Source organism: Chiloscyllium plagiosum, unplaced genomic scaffold (assembly GCF_037043375.1).
Source record: "Chiloscyllium plagiosum isolate Xiang-an unplaced genomic scaffold, Cpla_swu_hap1 HiC_scaffold_2, whole genome shotgun sequence".
In the NCBI taxonomy this organism is placed as follows: Eukaryota; Metazoa; Chordata; class Chondrichthyes; order Orectolobiformes; family Hemiscylliidae; genus Chiloscyllium; species Chiloscyllium plagiosum.
Genome location: NW_028270140.1, coordinates 138,028,901 through 138,049,742, shown reverse-complemented (window position 1 = coordinate 138,049,742; position 20,842 = coordinate 138,028,901). Strand labels below are relative to the sequence as shown.

Below are 20,842 nucleotides of genomic sequence, written 5' to 3'. Positions count from 1 at the left end.
TAAACAAACCCTTGGCAAAAACAAAAATTCAAAACAGATTCTCGCATGCAGTTCTCCCATCTAGGAAGAAGAAAACATCAAGAGAAAGTTCAGAGAGAGTAGCAGCCAGGAGACATTCAGTGAAGCTTCCAACCTTAAGGAGACCCCAATAGCTTCTGTTTAAAGCTAAATCTAAAAACCCAGAAATCCTGATATGTGAGAAATGGTCACATCTATTCAGGCTATTAGAAAAGCCCCAAGCCCTCCCAAGCCGTTTATTCCAGTGGTTCTAATAGACTACTCAGCGCCTCTGCTTTACAACCTCTCTTCAAAAAAAAGACAAAATAACCTCTTAAGATCACTGCATCGTCACAAGCCCTCCCTCACAGTTCCCTAACTGAAGGCCAGTTAAATGAGAAGTCCTTTATGTCAGTCACTACTCAGCCAGCCCCATCAGCAGAACAAGCCGTTATCCCAAGCCATGTAATTTCAGGAAGTGTCTTAAAATAAAAATCCACTGTCCACAGCGGTTTTTTTCAAAGATATCCTTTAAAGAAACCACTCCACAGGTATTTCTTCAAAAACTGAAACAAATCCAATTTTTCACAAGCTTTCAAAATGCAAGCCCTTCAAGAGATATTAAGTATGAAGCACTTTCGTAATGTTTGCAGTCTTGGAAGAAACAAATGCTGCTTTAAAATGCATTTCATTGTAATGGGTGGACAGAACTGAATATTTTTTAAAATTAAGACTCATTCTACACTCACTCTCATTTGCTCTTTGTTTGTAATATAAACAGTTATCTCTCCTACCTTCTTAGTTCTTAGATAATTCAAATAAAGTTACATTCTTGACAAAGCATTAGCAATTAAATTGCTTTTTTTCCACAACGTGAATATTTTTAAGATAAGGTTTAGTATTTTGGATTTTATATTTTTTTCCACAAAGACTAAGTAATTAATTGCTGCAGAAGGTTGTGGAAGCTAGGTCATTGAGTGTATTTAATAGATAGGTTCTTGATTGTCAAGGAGATCAAGCATTATGGGGAGAAGGCAGGAGAATGGAGTTAAGAAACTTGTCAGCCATGATTGAATGGCAGAGTAAACTCTATGGGCGGAATGGCCTAACTTCTGTTCCTCTGTCTTAAGGTCTTGTGATCTTATGGACTAGGGAGGGTTATGATCTGTGCTAAGGTCTTTCTGTAGCTGTACTCATTTGAAATGTTTAATAGCAATTGAAGGGTCCTTCTGGTGTCAGTTTAGCATTTTGGGGAAATATGCTACTGGCTTTTTTATGTCTGTCCTATCTCCATGCAATCAAATTTCAACAATCCTTGCTACCTTGAATGGCTTTATGAAATTTAGTGCAGCCAATACTGGTTCATTGTTCAAAATAGCAACTTCTCAAAAGATGCCAGAGTTGGCACACACTGAATGTACTGTGTGGCTCTCTTTTAGAGTGAACTGCTCAGTGAAGCAACTATAGTTCTGAAATTTGCGACAAACTAAACCAACCATACATCTCCAAAATTATCATCATTTCTCATTTAGTTTTAAGGGAAGTTAACTCGATTAATGTTTGTATTTTAGTTGTTCTTGATAACACTTGGCCTTTGCCCTATAATATGCCTAAGCACACACTCGTGTCTTTGGAAATTCACCTTTGACATGGCTTATCGCCAAATCAGCTGACTGCAATTTCCTAAACAAAACCTGGACAGCTTCCAAGTGTCACTGTACACCTGTATGTTATCAGTACACTTAGAACACTATCATTTGATTCATCTGTCTCTGAAACATTGCTGAAGAATTTCTAGTTTCACTGACAAAGGACCCGAAACATTAATTCTGCTTTCTCTCCACAGATGCTGCTGTACCGTTGAGTTCCTCTAGCAATTTCTGTTATTCTTAAAGAGAGGAATTGGATAGGAATCTGTTTTTGTTACTGCATTGACCTTTCTGTAGTTCATGCAAAATGAACCATGCTGCTTAGACATTAACACAACTGAAGATTTTGACTGGGTTCATTGAGGTAGTTTTCCAACATGTATTGAATCATTTCTTTAACATGGACCTGTTTGTCTGGTCTTAAGAGATCAGGATGCTGTTTTGTTCTCTGTAGGAGAGGACTCTGCTACATACCCATCATGTATGGCTAAAGTTGTATACTCTGTTTTGCCATATAGGCTTGTCTAAATTTGGTCAGTAAACGTGTTTGGTCTTTTTGTTGTTCTGCCTCTGAAAATGAAACATGGTGTCTTCCCAATAGTACAGTCTTAGCTAACCAGATTGAAGGTGTTTCAATTAGAGAATTTTCTAGACTGCTTTCTTTCTAATTAATTTTTTTTTCATCCTGAATTGTCCTTAATACCTAATACACTTGGTCTAGCTATCCTTCCCCTAACAGTGACTTTGCTTTAAGCTATTGATATGCCACAGCCAGTTTTTTATCCAAGGTGTCAGTTCAGTCATTTATTTTGCCAGTCTTTTTAACTCCACTGAACTTTTAACCTGTACTTTTAAATACCTTTTTTTTTAAATATAGAGACAGGAATACTAATACACCATCCCCTGATTGGAATATTCGAGATTCAGCATGCGTGTTAGTACATTGCTTCATGTTTTGTAACATTATATCTTGAGCTACCTTACAGACTCCTGTGAGCCATTCCGAGAACAGGAATATGTCCTCTAACATGAATGACTTGGTCTTGGTCTCTAAAAGTATTCCGTCGGACTAGTTTCAAGCATCAGCTCACCTCATGGCCAAACCAGCCCTTCACTCTAATCATGACAAAGTTCTTGACAGTATGATATGATTGTATTTTTCAAAAATAAAATGGGCAGTACAGTAGATCAGTGGTTAGCACTGCTGCCTCACAGCACCAAGGATCTGGGTTCGATTGTACTCAGTGGATTTCTGTGTGGTGTTTGCACATTCTCCGTGTTTGTGTGTGGGTTTTCTCTGGGTGCTTTGATTTCCTTCCACAGTCCAAAGATATGTAGGTTAGACGGATTGGACATGCTAAATTGCCTATGATGTGTAGGCTAGCTGGATTAACTGTGGGACATGCAAGGTTACAGAGTTAGGGTAGAGGGTGGATCTGGATGGCATGCTCTTGGGAGGGTTGGTGTGGACTTAATGGGCAGAGTGGCCAGCTTCCACACTTTATGATGATCAACATTTTGAGGATTTGATCATGCCTATGTAAAGTTTCTCATGTCTGTGGGTGATATATAGAAGACTTTAACTGTGCTATACACAAACTATTCATATATTTCTGAAAAACTTTTAATGTGGATGAGGAATTTTGAACCAGCTGGAACTCTAATGGTAATATCAAGTAAAGAACTGGGTTACTTGGCAGTGTTTGTTCCCGAAGAAATGGTCTGAAGGAATTGAATAGCCAAAACTATTAAGAGTAAGCATGTACTGGTGTCATAGAGTCATCGAGATATACAGCATGGAAACAGACCCTTTGATCCAACTAGTCCATGCCACCAGATATTCTAACCTAATTTTGTCCCAATTGCCAGCACTTGGCCCATATCCCTTTAAACCCTTCCTATTCATATATCCATCCAGATGCCTTTTAAATGCTGTAATTGTACCAGCCTCCACCACTTCCTCTAGCAGCTCATTCCATACATGTGCCACCCTCTGAGTGAAAACGTTGCCCCTTAGGTCCCACTTTTACTTTATGGTACGAGTTCCATACAGTTTAACATTCCACAAGCAGTTCACCGCAAACTAGTATTGAAATAAAGACAGAAATTGCTGGAGAAATTCAGCACATCTGGCAGCATCTCTGTGGAGAGAAACAGATTTAATGTTTTGAGTCCAGTATTACAGTTGGAAAGTAAAGGTGCCAGTTTAATTACACATTATGTTTTCCCACCATCTGGTACATTTTACAAAACTGTGTGACATCCTTATGAAGACCTGGTTTATATAAATATCAAATTATGCACACGGTGTATTTCTGCGTGTCTGTCATAGGAATTTCTTGGGCTGTCCTTAATATTTCTTAATGGTATTTGGGTGATACTGCTATCCGTAGAATCAGTAATTGCTGTTCCAGCGACTCAAGCATAATATTCAAGTACTGTGTGGGTTTATTGAAGCAATGCTGCTGTGACAGAGGGTCCAGCTTCCAGCTGTGAGAATCCAGCTGTGGGAAGATTATGTGGTTATTTCTTCAGCCTGACTCTCCAAGCTTTGTTTGGCAATTCCATTTCATACCTAGCTTGAAATATTTGAATATGTTCTTTGGCCTGATTCTGCTTCCACTTTGGTCAACCACTTTTCCTTTTCATTGTTTCCAGTAACTCAAAGAGACCCAGCTTGTGGCTCCTGGGACATGGGTTTGTATCTAAGCACAGCAGCAGGTGCATTTGCATTCAGTGGAATTGAAATGTAGTCTTGGTGGTAGTTATAGACATAGAGGTCCACAGCACAGAAAAAGGCCCATTGTCCCATTGAATATGTGAAGCATATTCTAATCCCTTGGCCTTGTGTGCCTTGTCATTACAAGTGTGCAACAATTTTTTTAAGTGTACTGAGGGTTTCTCCCTCTACCATCCTTAAAGGCAATGTGTCCCAGATTCCCACCATCCTCTGGGTGATAAAAAGATATCCCATGCTCTCTGCCTTATATGTATGGTCCCTGCTCACTGACGCCTCCATTTCAGGGAAAAGTTTATCCCTGTCCACCCTATTTATGCTTTTCAGAGTTTTATACATCTGCAACATTTCCCCTCTTAAACTTCTCTGCTCCGAGGAAAATGACCCCAGTCTGTCCAATCTCTCTTCATAACTAAAACCCCCAGCCCAGGCAACATCCTGGTAAATCTCCTCTACACCGTCAATGAGCATCCCTCCTAGAACTGTACACAATGCTCTATCTGTAGCTTAATCCACTTTTTATAAAATTCCAGCAAAACCTCCCTGCTCTTGCGTGCCATGCCTCAGCTAATAAAAGCAATTATCCCACATGCCTTCTTAACTAAGAAGGAAATCTGAAACTAAAACAGAAGTTGCTAGAAAAACTCAGCAGGCCTGGCAGCATCTGTGGCAAGAAATCAGAGTTAACGTTTTGGGTCCGGTGACTCTTCTTTGGTACTTCCCAGGGTCCAGCCACTCATCATGTACTGCCTTGACATAGCTGTGACATCTCTGGTCAATTATTATAAAAATTGGCTTGAAGTTGGAGGTGGGCAACAATTACTGGCATCGCGAGTGGTACCCACATCTCAAGAAGGAATTTTAAAAATTGTTCAATAATCACATCTCCTGCGAAATCTAAATGGATGCATAGCAAAGCCATCAAAGAAAGTTAGTGGAAGTCTGGTCTCAGCACTTTTCCAATTGAAAGGTTCAGTGCTGAATATCAAAACAATTCTGTTCTCCTTCGAGCATTCAGTACAGGCACTGCTGTTTGAGCCATATGGAGCTCCAGTTTACTCCACACATTACTGGTTACAGCAATCTGCCTAGGTTCAATGTGTTTTAGTAATTTTCAGCAAGGGTAGTCGGAAAAAGCATCACATGTACATGCCAATGCAGCTGGCATTTTTTATACATCCACGAGATGAGGGCATCGCTGGCTAGGCCGGCACTTACTGCCCCATCTCCAGGAGTCAACCATCCCTATTGCTATGGGCCTGGAGTCACTTGTAGGCCAGACCAGGTAAAGATGGCAGTTTCCCAGCCTGAACGCTATTAGTGAACCAGATGGGTTTTTATGACAATCAATAATGAGACTCCTAATTTCAGATATTTATTGACTTCAAATTTCACCATCTGCCCTGGCAAGTTTCAAAACTCAGGTTAAGCCACCACCAGTCATCTCTCACTCTCTCTCTCTGTATCTACATAGAATTTAGAACATTTCAGCTCAGTACAGGCCCTTCAGCCCTGTGGAACCAATCTGAAGCCTATCTTATATTATTCTATTTTCATCCATATATTTATCCAATGACCATTTAAATGCCTTTAAAGTTGGCGAATCTACTACTGTTGCAAGCAATGCGTTCCATGCTCCTACTACCTCTGACATTTGTCCTATATCTATCACCCTTCGATTTAAAGTTATGTCCCCTTGTGCCAACCATTATCATCTGAAGAAAAAGGGTCTCACTGTCCACCCTATCTAACCCTCTGATTATCTTATATGTCTCAATTAAGTCACCTCTCAACCTTCTTCTCTCTAACAAAAAACAGCCTCAATTCCTTCACCCTTTCATCATCAGACCTTCCCTCCATACCAGGCAACATCCTGATAAATCGTCTCTGAACCCTTTCCAACATCCTTCCTATAATGCGGTGACCAGAATTGTGTGCAATACCCCACGTGCAGCTGCACCAGAGTTTTGTACAGCTGCGACATCTCTGTGTCTGTAATGAGAGAACGTGACTGTGGTGACTCAACCTTTACTCCTAACATGTGAGGAGGCTGAACTAGAAACTCAAACCCCCAGCTTATGGGAATGGGTTTGAATTCCACCAAGACAGATGCCGAATTTAAAAAATCTGAATTTTTTGATGGTGGTGTTCCTCTGCATCCTTTACCCTTCTCCTTCTTGGTGATAAAGGTCAGGGGTTTGAAGTATACTGTTAAAGGAATCTTGGTGAGTTCCTGCAGTGCAGGGATGGTGCACATTGCTGCTACTGCGCCTTATTGCTGAAGAGAGTGAATGTTGATGGTGTGGTAATCACACAGGTGCTTTTCCCTGGATGATGTTGAGTTTCTTGAGTGCTGGTGGAGCTGCACATCCAGGCAAGTGGGGAGTACGCCATCAACTCCAGACTTGTGCTTTGTAGATGGGGCAGGAGGTGAGCGACTTGCAGGATTTGTTAGCCTGTGACTTACTCTTATGGCCATTCATCCAGTTCAATGGTAATCCCAGGATGTTGATAGTGGTGGGATTCAGTGGTGGGAATGCTTTTGAACATCAAGAGAAGACGATTGGATTCTTTCTTGTTGGAGATGGTGGAAAGACTGTTTCTTTTCATTTCACTTCAGTTTTGATTGTGGATTGATTTCAGAAAAAGGACTGTTTTATAATAAGAATTGAAGAAGGAATTGCTGTTCTTTTAAAATGTAGGTTACTGAGTGTTATTTACTGTTACAATGTTCAAATAATAGGGAACATGTTTGGCAGACAGCCTGGTTCTGGAAGTCTGTTTAAGAAGTGAGATTCAGCCACTCATGTACTTGTTTACCTGTGGTTTGAATATTTATTTGTAATAAATAAGACTTCTTCTTAAGTACAGAAACCTGGTTCATGTTTACTGTTTACCTAGGTCTATCCAACAGGTAAACTGAGGGCTTTGTGCGCTTTGGTAGAATTCGTAAATTTTGTGACAACGCTGGGAATAGTGAGACTTGTTTTCAGCCTGTTAGCCAGGGGAGGGCATGGCCAAACAGTGTGGCGCAGGAAAAGCACAGCAGGTCAGGCAGCAACCAAGGAGCAGGAAAGTTTCTGATGAAGGGGGTTTGCCCAAAATGTAGACTCCTCTACTCCTCTGATATTGCCTGACCTGCTGTGCTTTTCCAGCACCACACTTTCGACTCTGACTCTCCAGCACCTGCAGTCCTCACTTTCTCTCAAGTGAGGCATGACAGTGGTCAATGCCTGGCACTTTTATGGCACGAATTGACTTGCCAGTTGTAAACCAATCCTGGATGTTGTCCACATCTTGCTGCATCTGGACACAGATTGCTTCAATATCTGAGGTAGTGCAAATGCTGCTGAACGCTGTTCGATTGTCGGTGAGCATGTTACATGAGGGGTAGAGCTACGATGGAGCAGCTTTAGATATTTAAGCTTAGGACATTACTATGATGACATGCTGCATCTTGTTCTGAAAAATTATCCAGGGAGGGGTTAGACAGCCATGGCTGACAAAGGAAGTCAGGAAATGTATCAAAGAAAAAGAGAGAGCCTATAAATTGGCCAAGAGCACTGGAAATCAGAAGGTTGGGAAGACTACAAATACAAACAAACTATAACAAACAAAAAAATTAGGAAGGAGAGGATCAAATATGAGGATAAGCTAGCCAGTAATATTAGAAATTATAGTAATAGTTTCTTTCAATACATAAGAGACACATGAGAGGCAAAAGTAGAAATTGGACCACTCCAAATTGATGCTGGAAGGCTAGTGCTGGGAGATAAGGATAATAGTTGAAGAACTTAGTAAGTACTTTGTGTCAGTCTTCACATTGGAAGACATGAGTAATACCCCAACAATTAAGGAGAGTCGGGGGTAGAGTGGCATATGGTAGCCATTACAAAAGAGAAAGTGCTAGAAAAGCTAAAAGATCTAAAAATTGAGAAATCTCCTGGCCCCAATGGGCTACATCCTAGAGTTCTGAGGGAGGTGGCTGAGGAAATAGCGGAGGCACTGACTGTGATCTTTCAAAAATCATTGGAGTCAAGGAAAATCCCAGATGATTGGAAAATCACTGTTGTAACTCCCTCGTTGAAGAAAGGATCAAGACAAAAGATGGAAAATTATAGGCCAATTAGCCTAACCTCGGTTGTAGGTAAAATTCTAGAATCCATCATTAAGGATGAAATTTCTAAATTCTTGGAAGTGCAGGGTTGGATTAGACCAAGTCAGCATGGATTTAGTAAAGAGAGGTCGTGCCTGACAAACCTGTTAGAGTTCTTTGAAGAGATAACAAGTAGGTTAGACTAAGGAAACCCAGTGGATGTTATCTATCTAGACTTTCGAAAGGCCTTTGATAAGGTGCCTCACAGGAGGCTGCTGAGTAAGGTGAGTGCCCATGGTGTTCGAGGTGAGCTACTGGCATAGATTGGGGATTGGCTGTCTGACAGAAGGCAGAGAGTTGGGATAAAAAGTTAAAAAGTTCTTTTTCAGAATGGCAGCTGGTGCCAAGTGGGATCCCACAAGGTTCAGTGTTGGGGCCGCAGCTGTTCACTTTATATATTAATGATCTGGATGAAGGGATAGGGAGCATTCTGGCGAAGTTCGCTGATGATATGACATTAGGCGGACAGACAGGTAGTTCTGAGGAGGTAGGGAGTCTGCAGAAAGATTGAAACAGTTTAGGAGAGTGTCCAGGAAATGGTTGATAAAATTCACTGTGAGCAAATGGGAGGTCTTGCACTTTGGAAAAAAGAATACAGGCATGGACTATTTTATAAACGGTGAGAAAATTCATAAAGCCAAAGTAAAAAGGGATCTGGGAGTGCTAGTCCAGGATTCTCTGAAAGTTGATTTGCAGGTTGAGTCCGGGATTAAGAAAGCAAATGTAACGTTGTCATTTATCTCAAGAGAGTAGGAATATAAATCAGAGATGTGCTTCTGAGACTTTGTAAAGTTCTCGTTAGGCCCCATTTAGAATACTGTGTCCAAATTTGGTCCCCACACCTCAGGAAGGACTTACTGGCACTGCAGCGTGTCCAGGGGAGATTCACACAGATGATCCCTGGAACATATGATGATCAGCTGAGGATCCTGAGATTATATTCATTAGAGTTTAGAAGGTTGAGGGGAGCTGAAAATGTGTTGCTGGAAAAGCGCAGCAGGTCAGGCAGCATCCAGGGAACAGGAGAATCGACGTTTCGGGCATAAGCCCTTCTTCAGGAAAGGTTGAGGGGAGACCTAAGAGAAACTTACAAGATAATGCATTGGCTGGGATGCTGGGAAATTGCTTCCATTAGGCGGAGAAATTAGGACCATTGGGCATAGCCTTAAAATTAGACAGGGTCAATTTAGAATGGAAATGAGGAGACATTTCTTCAGCCAGAGAGTGGTGGGCCTGTGGAATTTATTGCCATGTAGCGCAGCGGAGGCCGGGACATTAGTTGTCTTTAAGGCAAAGATTGATAAATTCTTGATGTCACAAGGAATTAAGGGCTATGGGGACAGTGCGGGTAAGTGGAATTGAAACACCCGTCAGCCATGATTAAATGGCAGAGTAGACTTGATGGGCCGAATGACCTTGCTTCCACTCCTATGTCATGTGGTCTTATGGTGACAGAGATTGGTGGCTTCCAGTGATGAAAACCTTCTTATGAGGTTTGAGTTTAACAACCAGAAATTTGAAGTTAGCCATGTGCACATAATGGGGTGTATAGTTCCTGGGCTAAACTTGTTTTCCTTCTGTCACATTACAACGTTGTCAGCAAACTGAGGGATAAGGTATGGTCTACATAATTCGTGTATTAATCATAAAAGCCTTTTTATATTGTTGTGATGGTCTCTTTATATTTGGGTTGAGGGGTGACCTTATAGAGGTTTATAAAATCATGAGGGGCATGGGTAGGGTAAATAGACAAGTCTCATTCCTGATGAAGGGCTTTTGCCCGAATCGTAAATTCTCCTGCTCCTTGGATGCTGCCTAACCTGCTGTGCTTTTCCAACACCACACTCTTCGACTCTGATCTCCAGCATCTCCAGCAATCCTCACTTTCTCCTAAATCGACAAGGTCTTTTCCCTGGGTTGGAGGAGTCCTGAATGAGAGGGCATAGGTTTAGGGTGAGTGGGGAAAGATATAAAAGGGACCTAAAGGGCAACTTTTTCACACAGAGAATGTTGCGTGTATGGAATGAGCTGCCAGAGTGAAGTGGTGGAGGCTGTTACAAATGCAAAATTTCAAAGGTATCTGGATGGGTATATGAATAGGAAGGGTATAGAGGGACTTGGGCCAAATGCTGGCAAATGGGACTAGATTAATTTAGGATATCTGGTTGGCATGGACAAGTTGGACTGAAGGATCTGTTTTCATGCTGTATATCACTAGGACTCTATGACTCTAAATGGTATGTACCTCTTTAATAAGTGGAGTTTTCTCCCTGATTCTTATTGACTCCAGAATTGCTAGGGTTCCCCATGGTGCACTCCATGCCTGATATCAGGGGCAGTCATTCTCACCTCATGAAGTTTTCATCCAAGTTTAGTTCAAGGTTATAATGAAGTCAGGGACTGAATGGTCCTGAAGGAGCCCATCAGTGAGCAGATGATTGCTGAGTAAGTGTCACTTGACACCATTGTCAATGATGACATGCATCACTTTGCTGATGATCCAGAGTGAACTGATAGGGCATTCTTCCTCCAGGCGCGTGTGGTAAGGATTTGGTGATGGAGGAGACCCAGAGCCTGCATGTTCTTGGTAGAATGGGAGAGGGAATTAAAGTTCCTGGATTAGTGGTGCTGTTTTCCAGCATCTGCAGTCATTGTTTTTACCTCGAGGGAATTACAGTGTTCAGCCACAGGGCGGTGGAGTTAGTTTCCTTACACCAAACCAACCTCTGGATACATCGCGCCATCCTCCATTTCCACCACCTATAAACAGACCCCAACACCAGACATATATTTCCCTTCCATCCTAATCTGTGTTTCGGAGAAACCATTCCCTCCGTGACACCCTTGTCAAGTCCATGCACTACACCGACCCAACTTCCCATCCCGGCACCTTCTCCTGTCACTGCAAGAGGTGCAAAACCTGCACCCATACCTCCCCTCTCACCTCTGTCCATGGCCCCAAAGGATGCTTCCACATCTAACAGACATTTACCTGTATCTCCACACATGTCACCTACTGTATCCATTGCACCCAATATGGTCTCCTCTACATTGGGGAGACAGGATGCCAACTTGCAGGTCATTTCAGAGAACATCTCTGGGACACTCACACTGACCAACCCCCCCCACCCTGTGGCTGAGCACTTTAACTCCCCCTCCCACTCCGTCAAGGATATTTAAGTCCTGGGCATCCTCCTTTGCAAAACCCTGACCCCCTGACACCTGGAGGAAGAATCCATCTTGGGACCTTCCAACCACACGGGATCAACGTGGATTTCACCATTTTCCTCATTGCCCCTCCCCCCGACCTTATCCCAATCCCAACCTTCCAACTTGGCACCATCCTCTTGAACTGTCCTACCTGTCCATCTTCCTTCCCATCTATCTGCTCCACCCTCCACTCTGACCTATCACTTTCACCCCCACCTTCCTCTACCTATCTCATTCCCAGCTAACTTTGCCCCCAGCCCCACCCATCTCCCATTTATTTATGGAACATAGAACATTACAGCACAGTTCAGGCCTTCGGCCCTCAATGTTGTGCCACCCTGTAGAACCAATCTGAAGCCCATCTAACATACACTATTTTATTCTTGTCCATATGCCTATCCAATGACCATTTAAATACCCATAGAATTGGCGAGTCTACTACTGTTGCAGGCAGTGCGTTTCATGCACCGACTACTCTCTGAATAAAGAAACTACCTCTGACATCTGCCCTATATCTATCACCCCTCAATTTGAAGCTATGCCCCCTCGTGCTACCCATCACCATCCAAGGAAAAAAACTCTCCCTGTCCATCCTATCTAACCCTTTGACTATCTCATATGTCTCAATTAAGTCACCTCTCAACCTTCTTCACTCTAATGAAGACAGCCTCAAGTCCCTCAACCTTTCCTCCTAAGACCTTCCCTCCATACCAGGCAATATTCTAGTAAATCTCCTCTAAACCCTTTCCAAATCTTCCACATCCTTCCTATAAAGCCTGAGACAGAGTTATTTACCAGGGAACAGGGTGGTGTGTTGAAGTGACAAGCAATTGGAAGCTCTGGGTCATTTTTGCAGGCAGAACGTAGGTGTTTTGTGAAGCAGTCACCTAGTCTATGCTTTGTTTCCCCAATGTATTATACATCTTTCTCATTCCACTGTCACTGCCTAAAGGCCATTCCGTATGGTCGATGAAGTGTGAACTAAGTTGGAGTTCCCAGTTTCCTTTCATCCTGTTCAACAAACATCTCAATCCAATGGCCATTATGTCAGAACTCATCACCAGTTACCAAATATTCCAATCTTTGTTAATACTCGAATCATGTGTTACACACTGTTATGTGTTCACAGGTGAAGATGTCTCAGGTTAAACAAGTTGGGCTTCTGGCTGCTGGCTGTCAGCCTTGGAACAAAGATGTTTGCGTCGCCAGTGGAGACAGATTTGCATATTGCGCTACACTGGCGATATATGTTTATCAGGTAAGACAAATGCAACAGGTAAGCAGGCGAGAAAAGATACTCATCAATCAGTCTGTAAAGACTTCTTGACTCTATTGAGTAAGGAATATTTTTTGGATTTGACCTTAATTTTCGAGTTGGAATTCACACATTTTGGATCTATAAATTGGGCAAACAGGGGGAAATGAGGTTAAAAATCACACAACACCAGGTTATAATCCAACAGATTTATTTGGAAGCACTAGCTTTCGAAGTGCTGCTCCTCCAAAAGCTAGTGCTTCCAAATAAACCTGTTGGACTATAAACTGGTGTTGTGTGATTTTTAAGTTTGTCCACCCCAGTCCAACACTGGCACCTCCTCATTAGGAAATAAAGTCACATGGCCATGTGAATTTTTAAAAGAAAATTGCCACTGCAATTTCTCACATTTGTTACCTTATTATAACCATACTGTATATAAAGGATAACTTCATTTAATAAATGCGGAGGTAGTTTATTTTCCAGCTTCCAAATCCTATCCATGATAGCAGACTCCTACATATCATGTCCTGGGAGTGAGTGTCGAGAAGTGGAGAGCGTATTTTTTTCCACTTCAACTTTTTGGGCTGTTGTATTGCAGTTCAGTATTAAGTAAATATCCCACCTCTGATAAGAGGAAATAAAAAGTGCCTGGAAATCTGAAATAAAAACAGCTTTGGGAACATCTGTGGAGTGAAAAACAGACTTAATATTTCATGTGATCCATAAATTAAGCAATGAAATGTTCCAAATCATTTATATAAACTAGAAAAGTATAAATCCCCAGATAGCTGTGACATAACATGGTACAATTTGTCAGCCAGAAATAGAGCCATTTAAGCCTACACTGTTTCTTGTTAATCTTCTATCCATGTTACCCCCTACATCACGAGCTTTTGATTTTCTGAAGTGTCCTTTGATAAGGCAACTTATCAGATGCTTTCTGGAAATCTATGTACAGTGCATCCACAAGTTCACCTTTATCTCTTTCATCAAACCATGTTGACTCTGCCTGATTACCTGAAACATTTGTAAGTGTCCCTGCTTTAACTTATTTAATAATAACACCTACCATTGTCAGATGTTAAGCTAACAGCCCTCCTACTTTCTTTTCCCATTCTTTTTTGAATAAATTGCATCAACTATTTTCCACTCAAATTGAAGCTCCCAAATCTAGGTAAATTTGGAAAATTAAGAACAGTGCACCAACTATCTCATTTGTCATTTCTTTTAAGACCCCAGGATGGACTCTTATCAGTATCAGTCTTGAGGGTTATCTGATATGCTGGAATTGAGACAGTGGTTCTTCAGTTGCAACCCTTTTCATGCTGGATCCAAACTTTGCGTTTGCCAAAATATTTACTCTGCAAAAAAATAGACAAGGAAATAAGATCATGAAATTCTAAAGGAACTCTCAACTGCAAACTATTAAAAATTGCATTCTAATTTTCCTTTGTTGCATGACTCAGCTTGATCACAGGTACAATGAATTCAAACTTTACGCAATTATGTCTGAACACAAGAAGACCATCACAGCTATCTCATGGTGTCCTCACAACCCTGATATCTTTGCCAGTGCAAGTGCTGACAACCTCATTATCATCTGGAATGTGGCTGAACAAAAGGTGATAGCAAGACTGGACAACACAAAAGGTATAGTCCCCTTTAGACACTGCTGGTGAGTGATGGGCACAGTCTTTGTTTTTATATTGCCAGGAGACAGAATAATGTTTGGAGAAAATAAATGAGGTTTTCCAGATTAATATTTTGATTTGACTGTGCACTGTAAACTGCCTTTTTCAACTGTGTACTGATGTTCACCAAATGTTCACCACAAAGGCTGACAAATTCACCATAAAAATATACGAACATGTGAACAAGGAATAGGTATAGGCTATTTGGCCCATTGAGCCTGCTCCCCCACTTATTAAGTGGCTTAGTGGTAACGTCACTGGGTTCGCATTTCAGAAGTTCCATGCCAGTGCTCTAGGTTCATGGGATCACATCCCACTATGGCAGATGGTAACATTTATGTTTACAAAGATCTGGAATAAAATGGTTGCCATGTAACTGCAGTCAATTGTTGTAAAAATCCATATGGTTTGCTGATGTCTAACAGGGAAGGAGATTTGTCATCTTTACCTGGTCTGGCCCACAATTGACTCCTTACCCACAGCAATATGGTTGACTCTTAATTGTGCTCTGGCCAAGTAGAGATGGACAAAAGGTACTGGCCGAGCCAGTGACACCCACATCTTATAAGTGAATAAAAAAACTAAGCTCATGATTGATCTGATTGTAACCTCAAATCCACATCCTGATAACCTTTCACTCACCTCGCTTACTAAGAATCTAACCTAAATATATTTGAAGACTCTGCTTCCACTATCTTTTTAAGAAGAGAGTCTCAAAGACACACAACCCTCTGGCTTTACCTCTGTTTTAAATGGGCAGTGACGCTCTAATCCTAGATTCTCTCATAAGAAGAAACATTTCAACATATGCCCTGTCAAGATATCTAAGGATCTTTTGTATTTTAAACAAGTCATCTCTCACATTTCAAAACTCCAGAGAATCCAATCATAACTTATCCAATCTTTCCTCATAAGCTAACCTGCCTCTTCTAGGTATTAGTCTGGTAAACACTCCTGAATTGCCTCCAATACGTTTACATTCTTCCTTAAATAAGGAGTCCAAGTTCTGCAGATGTAGATTCACCAACACACAGTATAACTACTTTTGTATCCAATTCCCACCAGAATTAATGATAACATTAGCTTTCTGAATTACTTGTTGCAACTGACTGCTAGTCTTTTGTAATTCATGCACCAGGACACCCAGATCCCTCAGCATCTTAGAGCTCCCATATTATACTCCATTTGCCACACACTTGCCCATTCACATAACCTATCTCCATATTTGTATATTCTCCTGTCCTCTTCACAACTTATTTTCCTATTTATCTCTCCTAATTAGCCAGAGCACAATTAAGAGTCAACTGTATTGTTGTGGGTTTGAAGGCCAGATCGGTAATGATTGCCAACTTCCTTCTCTAACAGACATTAGTGAACCAGATAGAGTCATCGGATCATTGAGGTTTACAGCACGGAAATTGGCCCTTTGGAACAACTCATCCATGCCGACCTCCATAACTAACTTAAACTAATCCCATTTGCCTGCATTTGGCCCTTATCCCTCTAAACCTTTTCTATCCAAGTACCATTCCAAATGTCTTTTACTTTTTGCAATTGTACTCACCTCTACTGCTCCCTCTGGCAACTTGTTCCATATGCGTACCACTCTCTGTGTGAAAAAGTTACCCCTCTCACTTTAAACTTTACACTCTCTAGTTTTGGACCCCCTACCTTGGAGAAAAGATCTTGGCTATTCACCTTATCTATGTCCTTTGTGATTTTGTAAAAGTCTATAAGATCATCCTTTAGCCTCCTACGCTTCAGGGATAAAAGCCCCAGTCTATCCAGCCTCTCCTCATAATTCAAACCTTCCAGTCTCAGTAACACCCTTTTTTGCACCCTTTCCAGTTAAATAACATCCTTCCTGTGGCAGGGCAGCCAGAATTTTATGCAGTACTCCAAATATGTCCTTATCAATGCCTTATACAGCTGGAACATGATGTCCCAACTCCTATACTCATTGCTGTGACCAATGAACGCAAGTGTGCTAAAGACTCCTTCACCACCCTGTCTATCTGCAATGCCACTTTCAAGGAACTGTCAGTCTCTCTATTTGCCCAGAGTCCTACGATTAACTGTGTAGTCCTGCCCTGGTTTGTCTTAGCAAAATGCAACACCTCACATTTATCTGAATTAAACTCCATCTGCCATTCCTTAGCCCACTGACCCAGTTGATCAAGATCCCATTGTACTCATTGATAACCTCTTCACTGTCCACTGTAAAACCAATTTTGGTGTCATCTGCAAACTTACTATCCATGCCTCGTATATTCTCATCCAAACCATTTATATAAATGATGAACAGCACTGGACCCAGCACTGATCCTTGCAACACCCTGCTCTTCACAAACTTCCAGTTTGAAAGCGACTGTTTACCATCACCCTCTGTCTCCTACCATCAAGACAATTTTGTATCCAATTGGCTAGATCTCCCTGGATCCCATGTGAACGAACCTTATGAACCGGTCGAGCATGCAGTACCTTGATGAAGGCATTGTTAAAGTCCGTGTTGACAATATCTATCACACTGGTCCTCATCTGTCTTCCTGGTCACCTCTCCAAAAAACTTAAGTAAATTTCTAAGACACAATTTCCCATACCAAAGCCAAGCTAGCCATCTCAAATCAGTCTTTGTCTTTCCAAATGCATGTTGATCCTGTCTATCAGAATGCCATCCAGCAAAATAGATGGCATGGTGGCCAAGTGGTTAGCACTGCTGCCTCGGTTCAATTCCAGTCTTGAGTAACTGTCAGTGTGGAGTTTGCACATTTTCCCCGTGTCGGTGTTGTTTCCTCCAGCTGCTCTGCTTTCTTCCCACAGTACAAAGATGTGCAGGCAAGATGGATTAGCCTTGGCAAATGCAGGGACAGGGTAGGGAGATGGGTTTTGGTGGGATGCTGTTCAGAGGTTGGTGTAGACTCGATTGGTTGAAAAGCCTGCTTCCACATTATGGGGGTTCTATGGCCTTACCCACCACTGACATTAAGCTTCCCGGTCTGTAGTTCCTTGGCTTTTTCTTGCTTAACATAAGGGCACAATATTAGTCACCTGCCAATTTACCGGCACCGAACCCATGGCCATTGATGATGAATATATCTCTGCTAGCGGCTGTGCAATTTCTTCCCGAGCTTCCCACAATGTCCTATATCACACTTAATCAGGTCCCAAGGATTTATTTACCCATATGTGTTTTAAGACCTCAGTACCACTTCTTCTGTAATGTGTTTTTCTTTTCAAGACATCAATATTTATTTCTCCAAGTTCACTAGGTTCCATGTCCTTCTCCACGGTAAATACTAACACAAAATATTCATTTAGTATCTCACCCACCTCCTGCAGTTCCTCCTCGCAGATTTTTAAGGGCCCTATTCTCTCCCTAGTTTCCCTTTTGCCCTTAATATACTTCTAGTATCTGTTCAGATTCTCCATTACCTGATCTGCCAAGGGTATCTCATGATTCCTTTTTGCCCTTCTGTTTTCCCTCTTAAGTGTACTCCCACACCCTCAATACTCCTCAAGGAATTCACTCGATCCCAGCTGTCTATAGTTGTCATATGCCTCCTTTTTTCTTGACTAGAGCTCAATATCTCTAGTAGGGCCATCTGCACATTGATTGAGAAAGTTTTCTTGAACACACTTAACAAATTCTCCCCATCCAAGCCCTTAACACTATGGCAAGCCTAGTCTATGTTTCGAAAGTTAGAACCCTATCATTTCAACCCTACTATTCTTATACATTCCTGCTATCCCCATATATAGTTGTTCCTCAATTTCCCTTTGTTTATTGGGAAGTCTATAGTACAATGTCATCAATGTGATCACCCACTTCTTTTTTCTCAGTTCCACACACTGGCGTCACTGAATGATCCCTCGAGAATATTCTCTCTAAGTACTGTCATGATGTTTTCCCTAATCAAAAGTGTCACACACCTCCTCTCTTGCCTCCCCCTCTATTCTTCATGCAACAACTGTACTCTGGAACTTTGAGCTGCCATCCTGTTCCTCCCTCAGACATGTTTCTGTAATTGCTATGATACCCCCGTTCCATGAACTCACCCATGACTTGAGTTCATCTGTCTTACCTGCCAAGTGTCTTGCATTGAAATTGATGCTGAATTCATCAGTCTTCCCTCATTGCCTGCTTGCTCTTGCCTGCCTTGTCTGTTTAACGTTCTCCCTTCAACTTCTGTACTAGTCTCAACCTTCTCTTTTTTCTCATTATAGTTTAGGGTCCCAACTCCCGCCAGACTAGTTTAAACCCTCCCAAGTAGCTTTAGCAAATCCCCCCCCCCCCCCCAACCAAGATATTGGTCCCCCTCTAGTTCAACTGTCCCTCTTGTACTTTTTCCCCCGAGGAGATCCCAATGATCCAAAAATCTGAATCCCTGCCCCCAGCTATTCAGCCACACATTCATCTGCCCTATCCTTTAATTCCTTCTCTCACTAGCACATGGTAACAGGAGTAATCCAGAGACCTTGAGGTCCTGCTTTTTAACCTCCTGCCTAACTCCCTATATTCACTTTGTAGGACCTCATCCCTTTTGTCACCTATGTCTTTGGTACCAATGTATACAATGACCTCTGATTGTTCATGCTCCCCTGTAAGAATTTGCTGCATCCGCCCAAAGACCTCCTTGACCCAGGCAAACCCTGCTTTACAGCAGAGCCAGTCGTGGTGCCACAGACCAGGCTGCTGCTGCTATTTTACTCTGAGAGGCTATTCCCCGCAAAAGTATCCAAAACTTGTTAGAGAGGGGAATAGCTACAGAAGACCTCTGCACTACTTGCCTACCTCTCCTGGCAGTCACCTGACTGATGAGTTTTTACAACAATTGACACAAGTTAGATGGTCACCATTAATCTAACGTTTTATTCCATATCTTTTTAAATGCAGATTCCACCATCTCCCATTGTGGGATGTGATCCCATGTTTCATCCCGTGTATAATCTACAAATTTTGCAGCGTCACCTTTCATCCCTTCATCCAAGTCATTTATATAATTTATAAAGAATGAAGCTCTCAGCATTAATCCCTGTGGCAGACTGCTCATTATATTCTGCCAAATTGAAAAGACCTATTTATGCCTATACTCTGCTTCCAGTTAGTCAGCCAATCCTCTATCCAAACAAGTACTACCATTGCCACAATAAAAATTAAGCTGGCATTGTATCAAATGCCTTCTAGGAATCTAAGTACAGTACATCTACTGGTTCCCCTTTGTCCGAACCACATCAAAAAACTCTGTTAGATTGCTTAAGTATGACTTCCCTTTCACATTAACTCTGTATGATTATCTTGAATTTACCAAGTTCCCTGCTATAACTTCTTCAGTGACATTTAATAACATTTCTCTCTGACAGAGATTGATTTGTAGTTTCTATCTCCTTTTTTGACTGATGGAGGTTGCATTTTGCATCATCTAACATTATGGGGTCTTCCCCAAAAACTGGGCAGTTTTGGAATGTTAAAGCCAACACATCAATAATCTCGCTAGCCATTTCTTTAAAGACCCTACAGCTATCCAACAGCCTGATGGTTTTCTTCTCCCCCTCCTGACCCTTTCAGGAATTCCTGCTTCACTCAGTTGGTGCTGGAATTCAGGTGAGGCAGTGGCATTTGTCTCTCATCGGGGTCCACTCTACATCTGGACAATCTCAGGAGCAGACTGTGGGGTAGCGGTTCACAAAGAAGCGCACAGCTTCCTGTCAGACATCTGCCTTTTCAGATGGCATCCTAGAAAGAAAGGCAAGGTGGTCTTTGGACACACAGATGGCAGCCTGTCCATCTTCCAGCCTGGTAAGTCTCTGTGATACTTCAAATAATGCATCATTACAGCTGGGTTAGTGAGATAACTGGGTCACTAAAATGTCCGGGCTGGCCTTTCCTCTTGCGGAGGTCAATCTGAACCAAATCCATAGACATTGCTGTGAGAACGATCTTAGTTACTGCGAAAGTGTAGATTGATTTGCTCCCAGAAGCCTGTTGTCACTGTCACCGTGGCGATCTGGGTCCCCATACCAACGCTAGCAGGTCAAATTTACATGTGCAGCAACAGGTAGAAATAGGAGACAGCACCCTTCCAGGGCTGTGGTTGGTAGACAGGAGGGAAGTTCCTGTTAGAGTTAAGAGACACTTAACACTTC

The 20,842-nt window shown here is 41.9% G+C and overlaps 1 protein-coding gene across 7 annotated transcripts in view; it reads left to right on the top strand.

The window, feature by feature from the left end:
• The window catches only part of wdr17 (WD repeat domain 17), a 253,003-nt gene that overhangs the window by 92,274 nt on the left and 139,887 nt on the right, over nt 1-20,842 (top strand). For all 7 annotated transcript variants that reach the window (XR_006313775.2, XM_087973815.1, XM_043704725.2 and 4 more), the window contains 3 exons: nt 12,879-13,007; nt 14,474-14,657; nt 20,265-20,495. Coding sequence is in view for 6 of the 7 variants with exons in the window: in XM_087973808.1 (XP_087829934.1) it covers nt 12,879-13,007; nt 14,474-14,657; nt 20,265-20,495 (544 nt within the window). In the remaining variant the exon portion in view is untranslated. The remainder of the gene's footprint in view (nt 1-12,878; nt 13,008-14,473; nt 14,658-20,264; nt 20,496-20,842) is intronic.